The following is a 14,838-nucleotide window of genomic DNA, read 5'->3' on the forward strand; positions in this document are numbered from 1 at the left end:
GGCTGTGTGCCAGGTAATGTTCTCAGCCATTTACAAGTATGAACTCATTTAATCCTCATTAAAATCCCTTATGAGGTCAGAAAACTGTTAACCCCCTCCTATCCCTGACTCTGTGACTCCATCCCACCACAGTTTATTACCTTCTTATGAATTACCCATCAGGAAACTATCCCCAGTTCTGTCATGTCTAGATGGGAAAATGGGAGGAAACACTGACTCTTCGACTGAAGTAGGAGAGGGAATCAAGCCCAGCCCCTAACTGCCTACAGTTCCTCCTCAGGGCCTCAAGAAAAAGCATGGAAAAAACTGTATTTCCACCAGAGTTTATTCCTCACAGACGATCACCAGCGACTCATGCCTCTGTGGCACCGGGGGCCCCCAAGAGGGCCTTTGACCTTCCTCCCCAGATTATATTCACCCCAGATACGTAGCCTTGGGCTCTACCTATGGACAACACCTTGGTTACAGAATATTCCCAGGAATGAGTTCCCCAAGTTGTAAGGTTTACATAGCGAGGACTGGGAAATTCAAATAATCAAATAGAGAAACCATAGGATCCAACAAAATGTGGAAGCTTGGAGGGGTTGGAGGAGCACAGCAGCATCCATGAGAGTTTGAATCTCCTCACGTGGAGAAGAAGTTGTAGGATTCTGCCTCTAGGAAATGTGCTGACCTGCAGAAGAAATGAAAACAAGATAATAAAGCTCCAAACCAATTTGACCCCGTCGTTTGCCCCTATAACCATCCATATGCCAGAGCCTTTAATAGAGTGATATGGAAAATTCTAGATCACCCAACACTAAGGAGCCACCTTCAGACACTCCGTTGGGTAGAAGAGAAGTGGGTAGGAGCTCCTCCCTCCAGCTCCTGATCCCAGCAACGGCAACTTCAATCACATTGTCATCCCGAGCCTGGTGGAAGCTCACCCCCGCTCCAAATATCAGCGCCATTAGCTGAACCCAACGGTGACTCCAATTTTCACCCCCTCCAAAGGACCAGCAGGCAGACAGACCAACAGAGACGTTACCTTCTGGATAATTGGACCCTGGGAGGAAAATGTAGCCTAGGAGAAGAAAAGATTTGAGTGGAGGACAGTCTTGGTGGATAAGTCTCTGGTATTATTCACAGCCAATGGGGTAGCCATGGGAGAACCAGTCACAAACAGAAAGTGAACAGAGGGCATTTCCCTGGTGATCCAGTGGTTAAGACTCTGTGCTCCCAATTCAGGGGGCCCGGGTTCGATCCCTGGCCAGGGAACTAGAGACTGCATGCTGCGACTAAGAGTCTGCATGCCACAACTAAAGATCCCCCATGCCGGAACTAAGACCCAACAAAGCCAAATAAATTTTTTTTTTAATGTTTTAAAGTGAGCAGAGGTTGGGATTGAGAGTTCAGGAGGGTCACTCACCGGAGTAGGCAGCTCTCCGCCAGCTGAGCAAACCAAGAGAGAAGATGATGAGGCCCAGGCCCAGAGTCACAGCACACATGGAAACCTTCACTGTCTGCACTGGCGATAGCCCAGGAGCTGCGGAAATAGAAACTTACTAGAACCAATTTCTCTTGCTCATTCCCAGAGCAACTTCATTTACTGCGACCTCCACCTCAGGTTCAAAGGTGCTTTATCCGGACCCCAAGGGTCTAGCTCACACCAGTCCAGGCCCAAGGAAGCGGCCTTTCCTCAAAACCCCTATCCTGTGGGTCTCTACTCCTGTGGTTCCCTGGGGAGCCGCTCTCCCTGAGTTAGTACCCCCGCTATCAGATCCTCTCTAAGATGGCAGGGCCTCTCAAGGCATCCTGTATTCTTCCTTCACCCCAACGGCACCCTCGCTGAGGAATACAGCATTCCCCATCCCTCTCTCCATTTGCCTGTGGTGACAATACTTGCTCCCTTTGACGACTCTATCTGAGCATTTTCCTTTGAAATTGTCTTTCCGCCTTTCCTAACTTTCCAAGATTTCATTCCATGAGTTATCCAAGTACTTATGTCTCTGCTACCTGCCCACTTCCAGATTTGGGTCCTTCCAGAACCTGTCTCCACCCCCCTCCACAGCCCTCACGTCCTGGAGCTGGCCCTAGTCTGAATCCTGTCCCCCACCCGGATTCCTTTCCTTTAACTACTTCCAATCCCGGGGTTCAAACAATGGCAACTGGCTTTATGCAGTAGCCTCCAAGCGTGTACACCAAAGTGTCTGCCAGCCCTGGCTTCTTCCTCCTGATAGAGCAGCCCCAATTCAGTATGGCCCCCAGACCGAGAGAGTCCCCTTTCTTCCGTGACCTTCTTTATTTCTCCAACTCCCATTCCTGACCTGACAACAGAATAGTGGAAATCCGAGAAGCCTAGAATATTGCATCACAATTTTGGCTTCCGAAAATATGGTTACCAAATCGACATCCTCTTTTCAGGACAGTCAGGCTCCCCTCCCACCCTCAGACAAGCACGTAACACCAACCACAGCACCATAGCAACAGCAACAGTAACTCTTGTTATGCATGCAGGATCTTCCCCGACCAGGGATCGAGCCCCGTGACTCCTGCACTGGAAGCTCGGAGTCTTAACCACTGGACCGCCAGGGAAGTCCAACAATAACTAACTCTTCCGTGTCTGTATCCCCTGGCCCCATCTCTGGTCGTGAATCCTCCGTAAGTTCCTCCAGACTCACTCTTTCTCAGCATCTCCCTCTCTCCCCTGTACCGTGGAGGACCTCTCTACATCCCATTCCCTTTGCCAAAATATTGGTGTTCTTTTTACAACCACCCACTTGAAGTAGCTCTCTGCTTTTTTTTTTTTTTTTTTGCCACGCTGCACAGCATGTAGGATCTCAGTTTCCCGACCAGGGTTGGAACCCGTGCCCCCCGCAGGGGAAGCGCAGAGTCCTAACTGGACCGCCAGGGAATGACAGTAGCTCTCTGCTTTAACGCGAATTCCTCCCACCTGTCCCACACTTACTCCAGTCCTGAAGGATGGGTTCAAGAGAGCCAATGTGCTCTACCACACAGGTGTAGGTGTCCCCAAAAGAGGGGGTTGTGGCCAAATGGGAGACAGTCTGGTATGTCCAGTCTCCGTTGGGCTGGGTGGTCTGATAGGCGCTGCTGTGAGGGAGGACCAGCTGCCCGTTCTTCCTCCACGTGATGGTCACATCAGCTGGATAGAAGCCCCACACGTAGCAGGCCAGCATCACAGTCTCCCTCGTGTTAAAAGGAGTGGTTTTAGCTACTTGCACAGATGGCGGTCCTGCAGAGGAGGAAAAAAGAGTCACGAAGGAGGGCAACATTCTGGCTTTTCCTCCAACCTGGTTTCTTTCCTACTTGAATTCTTCCTGGATTTTGCCCACCGACCTTCCTGACCCCCACCTCATTCCCACACACATCCCTTTGAAAATGAGGAGTTAGAATGTACTCCTGCTTCACTCTTTCTTGTCTCCCATTTCATCACTGCTCCTTCCTTTCTTTTTCCTCCAAAATTATATTTGTTCACAATAAGTAGAAGCCAGGGCTGAACTGCAGGCTGTTTCAGAAGTCATTGTATTCATTTCAAGTGCATAAGTGAACTGTCATCCAGACTTATAGTGGGGGATTTGCAAAAGTAGGAAAACACCCTTGTCCTCAAACCTCATTGAACAAATTGACTTGATAAAGAAAGCCTTTTTTTTTTTTCCTTGACTAGTTTAAGGAAACAAGACTAACTCAGGACTAACTCTCCTAAATTTGGACGAAGGGATCCTAATTCATGAGATCATTCATGTTGCCATCTTTTAATAGTTTATTCTTCTAGGTGACCCTTCCGCTTGCTTGGGTGTTTTTCAAACAAAATCTTCAATAAAAATCCAAGATATTGTGTTAAAATGCAGATTCCCGAGCCTGCATCTCTGGATATTTTCATCCAACAGATCTGTAGCGGTTCTCAAGCGGCTTCTCAAGGGTTTTTAACAAGCACCTTCCCCAGGCAATTCTGAGAAATCACATCTTAAGACAAAATACTCTGTATGATAGAGAACTTCAAGTTTTCTTTAAAAAATCTCAAGTCATTCTCAATGCAAGTGATTAAGGGTGAGAGAGTTTGCATCAGAATCCCCTGGGAGGTTTTCCACATATTCCCATGCCTGGGCCTGTCTCAGACCTGGGACACCAGAACCTGGGCTACAGTGGCATGAACATTTTGGGAAAAGCCATTCTGGTTATTCTGACAGTTCAACCCCTGGTTGAACTTGGATCTGCCTCCTGAGATGCCCTAAATTGAAGGAAAACTAGCTTACTCTCCCCACGATAGCTCCTCACTGGCTCAAACATCACCTCCCCTTTTTCATTCCTGCCCTACCCCTGTCAACGACCTTGTGTCCTCATAAGGGTCAACCCTCCCTCTTTTTACATCCCAGGTCCTCCGATTTTCTGCTTCTTTCCTGCCCACAGCTCAAACCCCTTGCAGGTGAGGGACCCTTCTTGGCCTCCCCTCTCCTAACTGTGCTTCCTAACCGTTCCCCTGCTCCCTTCTCTCCTTACGTGTCCTGTGGGTCAGAGATCTCCAGAAGGGCTTGGTGTGTGTGGCACAGTCCTGCAGCCCGTTGGATAAGCGTTGGATCAGGTTTTCCTTATGGTTGAGGTAATCTGAGAGGTATTTGGCCAAGGTGTTCAGTGCCCCAAATTCACAAGGGACCATACTGGCCTGCAGGGGATCCCAGCAGGTCAGCAAATCCTTGTTGAAGGAGATACAATATGTGAACTCTTTTGGAGTCCCATCGTCATCCAGCAGACAGGTGCTTTCCACGTGGGCCACAAAGCCTCCTGCAGGAGCCAGAGAAGGGGGATAGGTCAGAGTCCTCTGCAGGACCCCAAGCCTCAGTTACACCTGGTGAGTGGGGCACAGGTTTCCCGACTGAGGCAGCATCTGCTGACCAAGCTCATGGACCAGAGTCTCTGAGAGTCCCGATTAAGAGCATAGATGGTCCTATCAGAGAAGTTTCTAGATGCTGTTTCCTCTTTATGTGAGACTGAGCATGGGGACACAAGTAGCCCAAAATTATTTGCATGTTTAAACACAACAATTTACCCAGGATAAGACCTTCAGAAAGGCCAGTGATCGAGTGAGAAAAGGGGTCAAAGGAAAGAGTCAGCCTTGTTCTGTACTGGACACATTATTAAATATTCGTGCCACATGTATTTCTGAAGCACTCGCTGTGTGCTAGACACTGTGCTAGGAGCTGGGGATGCAGCATTCAACAGGGCAGATATCGTCTTTGCCTACCTTCCAACAGGAAATGCTTATTACACGAATAATTATACAGCTTAATTACATTAAAATTGCTACACAGAAAAACAACAAGGTCCTACTGTGTAGCACAGGGATCTATAGTCAATAGCCTGGAATAAACCATAATGGGAAAGAATATTAAAAAAGAACGTATACATGTGTATAACTGAGTCACTTTGCTGTACAGCAGAAGTTAACACAACATTGTAAATCAACTAAACTTCAACTAAAAAATAAATTTTAAAAATTGCTACAGGGGCTTCCCTGGTGGTGCAGTGGTTGAGGGTCCGCCTGCCCATGCGGGGGACGCGGGTTCGAGCCCCGGTCCGGGAGGATCCCACATGCCACGGAGCGGCTGGGCCCTTGAGCCATGGCCGCTGAGCCTGCGCGTCCGGAGCCTGTGCTCCGCAACGGGAGAGGCCACAGCGGTGAGAGGCCCGCGTACCGCTAAAAAAAAAAAAAAATTTCTACAAAGGTACAGTACAAACTGCTATGGGAGCATGTAATAGGGAGACAGACTAGTTTGGGGTATCCGAATCCAGTAACACAACTGAACACCCTACCCAAAGGGAGCAGAGGAAGGGAGGGTCCTTACCTGCTCCGGTGCAGCCCAGGCTGAGGCCCAGCAGCAGCGGCAGGAGGGCAGTCATGCTCTCCTAGGGGGAGACACAGGGAATCCCGTCGCCTGGACCAGCTCTTCCAGGGGTGCTGGGTCCTTGCCTGCCCGAGAAGTCCCAACCTGGGTAGATTATCTCCAAACACTGAGTGCGAATATGGTATTGCCGGGGCCCCTCGATGCTCTCTAAATGAGCGATTTGGAGCTACCAAGCCCCTCGATACTATACCTGTTCCTTACCTGATCGTCTAACTCAGTGTCCCAAACAGAACTGTCAGATTGGCTAGGTAGGCGGGGACAAGTGTAGAGACAAATCGCTGAGCGCCTCAGCCCAGCATCATCAGTTACTAGGTAGATCTCATCCTGCCCTGGGCTTTTAACAGCTGGTCTCTTAACTCTCCTAAGGAACAGTCTGTAGATGGATTTCCCTAGCTCAGTGGAGAGAATAAACCCAATATTCCCAAGATGTATGCAGCCTGGACTGCCCACTGGTTTAACTGTTTCCGCTCATGGTCCTCCTCAAAGACTGGGGACTAGGTAACCTCTCTTGCTTCTTTAAGGGAAGTTACTTGGGAATTTATCCCTTGATTACATATTCCTTGGTCTGTCCTGTCACCCAGGAAACAGGCGGACAAGGGGCCCTTCTGGGGCATGTGGTAGAGGCAGGGCTACTAAGGAAGGAGATGTAGGGAGAGTGCAGTTAGCTGGCCTCAAAGCAAGACTGCAGAAGAGAAGCAGTTCCTAAGAGATCAGGGCCACAGCCCTGAAAAATCCCTCCCTGGGCTTCCATTGCTTCATCTGTCCTAGCCAGATGAGCTTCATTTTCTCCTTTCTGCTTTCCTAAGCCATAAACCCGAACCCCCTACCCTCTGAACCATCTCAGAGCAGACCGCAGGGCAATACCACTTAACCCCCTTGATAATTAGCTGGTGATGGGCCAATGCCCAAAGCTCACTTGTCTCCCCCAAACTCAAAACTCCCCTGTTTCCCCCACAGGTCCCATCTGTCCTGGGGCAGGTCCCCACATTATGAAGCCACTAGAAAAATGAGATAAAACATCCCTACTTTTCTTCCCCAGGAAAAGACAAATTTTAAATAGCAATTCATTCTCATTGTGAACTATACAATCGATAGATTTTTCCATTACAAATGTAAAACCCTAAATTGGTTTCTCTGTGCTCCCCACTAGGCTTCAGGGCTGCCTCTCTTCACCTTGCTTCCTTTTTAAAAAATATTTATTTTTTTTTTTTTAGCTACGCCAGGTCTTAGTTGCGGCACATGGGATCGTCGTTGCCACATGCGGGATCTTTTTAGTTGAGGCATGCAGGATCTATTTCCCTGACCAGGGATCAAACCCAGGCCCCCTGCACTGGGGGCGTGGAGTCTTAACTGCTGCACTACCAGGTAAGTCCAAGCAAGTTTCACCTTGCTTTCTGAAAGCTCTTGTATTTGACTTGATAGTGAGCTAAAGAAAAGAGGATTAGGAGGGAAGCCCTTGACACCACATTTACCTGTCCTCCTTCCAAGTCCCTGACCCCCAGAGAATCTGATATTTACGAAGAAAAAAGGAAGGGGGGGAAGCTTACCCCCAAGATGAAAACATACATGAATATCAGGAACAAAAGAGTTGTTTTGTGTAACTAGTTGAGCTTCACTGAAGCTCTGCCCACATTCTCCCCCCACCCATACACTCAGCCCCACTTGTGTTACACAGCGACACTTGAATTTCTCTAATCAACCATTAAGGGTGTTGAATGGGCAGAAAATGGAGGAGGGGAGTCCAAAATTTGTTAAGCTTCTACTTTGTGACAGATACTATGCTAAGTCAATCCTTTACATGCTATCTCATTTAATCTTAAAAGACCTGTTAATGGTCCTCATTTTACAGTTTGGAAAACAGGTCCAAAGATTCACACGCAAGGTCTCGAGGTACACACACAAACACACACACACACTTGAGTGTGCCCACACACTCACTACATCCTGGGACTGAGATGACCCAAGTAAAGGTAACTCGTGGAGTCCTCCGCTGAGAAAAGGAAAAAGGGAAAAGCCACCCCAATCCTTCTGAGTCTTATCTTTCCGATGCTCAGAGTTCCTCCTGATCTTAGAACCCATGTCTCTTCCACTTTTTCTTTCAACAGTCTCAAAACTGTGAATTCTCCTACACACACATGCTCACTTCCCCCTTATGTCTCTCCTCCTTCCTCCAGGTCGGCAGTGAACCTAACCTCAGGAACCAGGTCTTGGGATCCTTTTCAAGGTCCCCAAAGCCCGCCTGGCACAGGAATGCTTTCCACACAGGAGGGCCTGTGTGGCCCTCTGCCAGCTCCCTGAGGTTCAGCAAGCTCCATCTCATGTCTGGCTCTCTGCTCGGGCAGCCAAAGGAGATGTGAAACCTTCCATAAGGCAGCAGCAGGAAATGTAGACGATTTCACTTCTCTACTAATGAGAAGTCTAAGGGTGCTTTTTAGAATCAAGCTGGACAGAAAAACCCAGAGACCTGTGCTCAGCGAAGTGGTTTTTTCCTTCCCCTCTTCCTCCTTACCCTACTTTTGTTGTTTTTGTTGTTGTTGTTACAGACATAGCTCTGTCCCCCACCTCCAGTCAACCCCAAAGAATGTTTCAACTGTCCTGTGCATTGTTGGTGATTGGATAACTATTTATGTAACACCCAAGACTGAAGTTGGGGAACCCCAGGCAGCTTCCCATATGCTGTCCCTCTTTTACTGCCACTACACAAGGGCCCAAAGAGTGAGTCCCCTCCTTGCCCGCTGCCTCTTCTGCAAAGCTGGCCACCATAGGCCAGAAGTGGACTGACCATGGTGTTTACCTGCAAAACTTTACAGGGACTCCCAAGAGCTAAGAGATGTGGGCTCCGTTCCCACGTCATTCGCTTACAGCTCGGTTGGGGAGTGAGAAGAAACATCTAGAAAGAGAAGAGTTTATGTTAATGCAAGTAAGCAATCAGGCCAGTGGACTTAAAAGAGAAAAGAGAAGACATTGTGTGTTTGGTGGACAGGAAGTCCTCTTCATTGAGGGGGCCTGGAAGTGGGCTGGATTCGTGTCGGAGAAGAGGAAGGCGGTTGGCATTCCAGTCTTGGCATATAACCACACGAGCTGGGCAATGTTACAAGGTGCTGTTGGGGGTCTACCAGCTACCTGGACTGACAAAAACAAAAACGAACTACAATGACATCATTGGCACCTTTAAAGAAGTCAGAAATGTGGTCTTACGCTTTTTCGAGAGTATGGCCATAATAAAAAATCTCTTCTAGGTCCTTCCTAATGTCCCTCCCTGTATGTTCACAGGTTCCTCTTCTGGACAGATAGTGTGTGTGTTTTTTTAATATAAATTTATTTATTTTATTTTATTTATTTTTGGCTGCGTTGGGTCTTCGTTGCTGCGCATGGGCTTTCTCTAGTTGCAGCCAGTGGGGGCTACTCTTTGTTGCGGTGCGCGGGCTTCTCGTTGCGGTGGCTTCTCTTTTTTGTGGAGCACGGGCTCTAGGCACGCGGGCTTCAACAGTAGTTGCAGCACGCGAGCTCAGTAATTGTGGCTCATGGGCTCTAGAGTGCAGGCTCAGAAGCTGTGGCGCACAGGCTTAGTTGCTTCGAGGCATGTGGGATCTTCTGGGACCAGGGCTCGAACCCGTGTCTCTCTTTTTTGTGGAGCACGGGCTCTAGGCACGCGGGCTTCAACAGTAGTTGCAGCACGCGAGCTCAGTAATTGTGGCTCATGGGCTCTAGAGTGCAGGCTCAGAAGCTGTGGCGCACAGGCTTAGTTGCTTCGAGGCATGTGGGATCTTCTGGGACCAGGGCTCGAACCCGTGTCCCCTGCGTTGGCAGGTGGATTCTTAACCACTGCACCACCAGGGAAGTCCTGGACAGATGGTTTTAACTCGAGCCTCCATTTTATAAACTCAAAAATTGTTCAACTTGTCCATCACTTGTAACTGAAAACCAAGAGCGTGAGACCACATTTGTGACTTCCTTCAATGTCTTTTCAAACCTACACACTTCTGCATCCCATCAGGATTACATGACTTCCCAGTCTGTCCAACTTCACGCCTACCCACCTCCCACCTCTCCTCTCCTCGCTCTCCTTCTTCTCTGTTAGGATTCACTGCTCTAGACCCTGACCTTTGAGCTACAGTTGCTGTAACTAGTTCCACCTCCTTCCATCCTGCAGCCAGATTACTTGAACTACTAGCAGATATTTTACCTGATTTGCCACCACAACTCTTGAATCATGTTATTACCTCCCCATTTTAACTATGAGAAAATGGAGGCAGAGGGAGGTTAGTGAGTGCCCAGCTTTACCCAGATACTAAGTAATAGCACCATGACTTGATTCTAAATTCTATAGTATAATCATATCTTAATAATCAATTAGAAACTAATTGAAAATTGCCAACCATTTATAATAGGAATTTTAAACCAAATATATTTAGAAATTAACATACAAAAGTATAAAAACTTTCTAGGAAAAAAAGGAAAACTTTATATTAAAGTACATAAATGAAGACCTTAAGAAGTGAAGAGACATACCATATTCATGGATGAGGCATCCTAACATAATGAAGAAGTCAGTTTCCCCCCATAGCTCTAACCAAAATCATAGCAGAATTTGGGGAGAACTTGACAAGCTGATTCTATAATGTACATGATAATAAAGTCCATAAGAATCTTAGACAATTTTGATAAAGAAGAGCAAAATGTGGTTTTCTGGGAGGTGAGGTGGCAAAAACATGGAAACTAGCCCTACCAAATATTAAAACACAAAAAAGCCATAATAATTGAAACATGATTAAGTGGACACAGGAACTGACAAACCAATTGAACTGAATAATCCAGAGACAAATCCATGCATATGGGGGAATTTGGCATAAAATTCCTGGGAATAAATCAAATATTTGATACATGGCATTAAAATCAATTTAGTGTTTGGAGAAAAAGAAAGTTGTAAACATACTCATACCATATGGAAAAACTCCAGATCAATAAAGATCTAACTGTGAAAGGAGGACAATAACCCTAATAGAAGAAAGCACAGTGAAATATCATATATGGCCAGATATAAGGCAAAGCTTTTTTACCTAAAATTATTCATCAGAATAGAGAGAATTACCTTCCATATAAGCCCTTAAGTTTTTTCCTTTCCAAGTTATGGCCACTCTCTCAAAGCTGTTTGGAGAAGATACATTATCCTAAAATGATTTCAATTAATAAATACATGAGGAACCTCCATACTGTTTTCCACAGTGGCTGCACCAATTTACATTCCTACCAACATTGCATAAGGATTCACCAACAGTATGGAGGTTCCTCAAAAAATTAAAAATAGAACTATTATATGATCTAGCAATTCCACTACTGGGTATTTACCCAAAGAAAACAAAAACACTAACTCAAAAAGATACATGCACCCCATTTTCACTGAAGCATTATTTACTATATTTCTATAGTATAATAATATCTTTATAAATATGGAAAGAATCTAATTATCCATCAATGCATAAAGAAATCGTGGTGTATACATACAATGGAATATTATTCAACCATAAAAAAGAATGAAATCTTGCCATTTGCAAAAACATGGATGGACCTCGAGGGCATTATGGGAAGTGAAATAAGTCAGAGAAAGAAAAATACTGTATAATCTCTCTTATCCATGTGGAATCTAAAATAAACAAACAAACAGGGACTTCCCTGGTGGCACAGTGGTTAAGAATCCGCCTGCCAACGCAGGGGACACTGGTCTAAGTCCTGGTCCGGGAAGATGCCACATGCCGCGGAGCAACTAAACCTGTGCGCCACAACTACTGAGCCTGTGCTCTAGAGCCCGCGAGCCACAACTACTGAGGCTGTATGCCACAACTACTGAAGCCCGCGTGCCCAGAGCCTGTGCTCCACAAGGAGAGAAGCCACCATAGTGAGAAGCCCACGCACCTCAACGAAGAGTAGCCCCCGCTCACCGCAACTAGAGAAAGCCCGCGTGCAGCAATGAAGACCCAATGCAGCCAAAAATAAATAAATAAATTTATAAACAAACAAACAAGCAAACGCAAACAAAAAAACAACCAAGCTTATAGAAACAGAGAACAGAACAGTTTCGTGGTTGCCAGAGACTGCCAGGGAGGGGTGGGCAGGTAGGAGAAATGAACAAACTGTTTTTGGTGGGTTTTTTAGTTTAAATAAATGGGTTTATTTTTTAAATAAATCAAAGAATTTAGAAGCCATTAGCATAATCACAAATAAATACACGAGAATTAGAATAAAAATTGTTTTATGAAATGTGAAAAGTGGAAACAGCAATATGCCTACATTAAAATATGTTATAAAATATGTGATTTTAAATTTGTGAGTTAGTAACTAAATAAAGGCAGTTAGCAGACATTTGACTATTTCCTATAACTTCTATATACCTAAAACTTTAAATTTTGAATTGGTCAAAAATCTTTTAAAATATTCTCATTGAGAAAATGGAGACTCCCCCTATCACTTTATGTTCCAGCAAAAATTGTAACGTTACTGCCTTGGGGTTCGAAAGGATGTCTTAAGGTTATGAAAACACAAACCATATGGGTTTTGACTGTCAAAATGAAATCACTCTATTTGGGGAAAGAACCGTACACAAATTTAACTGATGAGCAGCAAAGTGGAAGAAGGCACTTGCAGTATTTATACTGACATAGGATTGCTATATAAAATATTTCAGAAACCCCCGTACATTCACAAGAAAAAGCCATATTTAAGATAGATAAAAGATATGAATCAGCAATTCACAGAGAGATAAACCTATAAGACGACGTCCAGCCTCACTAGCAAGGAGAGAAAGGCAAGTTAAGTCCATTCTCAACGTCTGCATCTTTATTCCTGTCCTGCCCCTACGGGGAGGGGGAAGGGTAAGCTGGGATGAAGTGAGAGAGTGGCATGGACATATATACACTACCAAATGTAAAATCGATAGCTAGTGGGAAGCAGCCGCATAGCACAGGGAGATCAGCTCGGTGCCTTGTGACCGCCTGGAGGGGTGGGATAGGGAGGGTGGGAGGGAGAAGCAAGAGGGAGGGGATATGGGGATATATGTATATGTATAGCTGATTCACTTTGTTATAAAGCAGAAACTAACACACCATTGTAAAGCAATTATACTGCAATAAAGATGTTAAAAAATAAAATTTTTTTTAAATTAAAAAAAAAAACAAAACGTGAGACCACTTGACACCCACTGTATCGCCAACATTTGAAAGTCAAATAATTTCAAGTGTTAGTGACAATAAAGGAAAGTGAGAACTACCTTGCTCTGTTGGTGGGAGTATAAACTGTTTATGATCCCTGAACCATTGAAATTACAAAGTAGTTGTATGACAAAAAAAACTAACACATAAACCAAGGCAGCATAGCGCTGAGAGCAAGGTCTGGGTTGAATGTGCCAAGTCTTGGAATTCCGAGGTCAGTCAAGGTCAGTCAGGGCTGGAGTATTAGGAACAGATTCATGGAAGAGGAGGCACTATTTTTTTTTTTTTATTAAAGGGGGGACACCAGACGAGAGAGGGTCTGGAAGGCTTCTTGAGTATTATAAGTGACAGTATTATAGAATGCTTGATAGAGAGCATCTAACCTAAGCCCATCATTTTACAGATGAGGAGTTTGAGGCCCAGAGAGGGGGTGTGCCTTGTCTAAGGTCACACAGCATAATAAAAGCAGTTTTGAGATTTCCCTGGCAGTCCAGTGGTTAGGACTCCGCGCTTTCACTGCTGTACGCCTGGGTTTAATCCCTTGTTGGGGAAATAAGATCCCGCAAGCTGTGCAGGGCAACAAATAAATAAATAAATAAAAGCAGTTTTAGGGCTTGACTGGCAGGAAGTTCCCGGATAAGTTGGAAAATGGAGAGAGAGAAATCAGGAAGAACTAGAAAGCAATGAGACAGATGTAGAATGGTAACGTGAAAAGGAAAGAAAAACATCTCAAAGGGAGAACATACAATACTTGAAGGTAGATTCAAAGTAGTTTCCAGAAAAGAAGTTAATGATGCTGCTAAATTCCCCAGTGAAAATCCTTGCTAAGTTACTGAGCACCTTTTCTACATGCCAAGCGTTGTTCTAAGCATTCTACAAGATGTTAATTTATTTAAGCCTCACAACAACCTTATTAAGGTGGGCACCATTGTTATCATCATCCTTTTACAGAAAATGGTACCAAGACACAGAAAGGTTAAGTAACTTGCCCAAGGGCACACAGCTAAAATTTGACAGTCACGATTGAATTCCCAGCGGTTTGGTTCTGGACTCCGTCCGCACTCTTAACCAGTACATATGCTGCTCTTAGAAATGAGATGGTTCAGAGGAGATGCCAATTCCTGGGAAGAAGTGGATATTTTCCCTTAGATTAGATTCTGATAACGATGCAAAGAACAGAGACTCTTGCACCGATACCAAAATAATTTCACTCTTCACCTTAATGCCACCCCCTCCTCCAAAGCAACTCCCAAACACCAAGAAAAGCAAGAAACAAAGCACATGCAAAGGAAATTACCACTAGTAGACATGTGCCCCCTGCCCCCACCATCCACCCAAGACAGCATCATCACAGTTCTCCTTGGACGGTCCACTCAGGCCAACGAACTGATCGTCTGAAAGGACACATGAATTCTGGGCCCTTCCAGGCTGTTCACGCTTTGTTTCAAGAATTTTGGATTATACTGTTTTCACAAAACCGGAATGACTGAGTTAGAATAGCATCTGAAGGCTTATTTTTCCATTATGAGCTCTTGTTTTCTCAGCTATGATGTAGGTTGAAGGCAGTTATATATTCCTCAAGGCAGCCTATACTAGGCATAAACATTTTCACAAACAGTAAATTGCAAAAAAATTCCAAAAAAACCTGCAAGCAGCTTCCTCCACCATTTTATGAGCAGATTATCAGAAAGTGGCTCTGCCTTCATTGCTCACATATTTTGCACAAACTGATA

At 45.3% G+C, this 14,838-nt stretch overlaps 1 protein-coding gene across 1 annotated transcript; it reads right to left on the bottom strand.

Moving 5' to 3' along the window:
* Positions 1-222: 222 nt before the first annotated feature.
* Positions 223-6,116, bottom strand: LOC102994605 (HLA class II histocompatibility antigen, DM beta chain). Its single transcript, XM_055079750.1, has 7 exons — positions 6,102-6,116; positions 5,841-5,901; positions 4,498-4,779; positions 2,948-3,232; positions 1,409-1,525; positions 1,028-1,063; positions 223-673 (listed from the first exon to the last, which is right to left on the bottom strand). The coding sequence occupies exons 2-7, from the start codon at positions 5,893-5,895 to the stop codon at positions 657-659; spliced, it is 792 nt and encodes a 263-aa protein (XP_054935725.1). The 5' UTR covers positions 5,896-5,901; positions 6,102-6,116; the 3' UTR covers positions 223-656.
* Between the last annotated feature and the right edge of the window lie 8,722 nt (positions 6,117-14,838).

Source organism: Physeter macrocephalus, chromosome 18 (assembly GCF_002837175.3).
Source record: "Physeter macrocephalus isolate SW-GA chromosome 18, ASM283717v5, whole genome shotgun sequence".
NCBI classification, from domain to species: Eukaryota; Metazoa; Chordata; class Mammalia; order Artiodactyla; family Physeteridae; genus Physeter; species Physeter macrocephalus.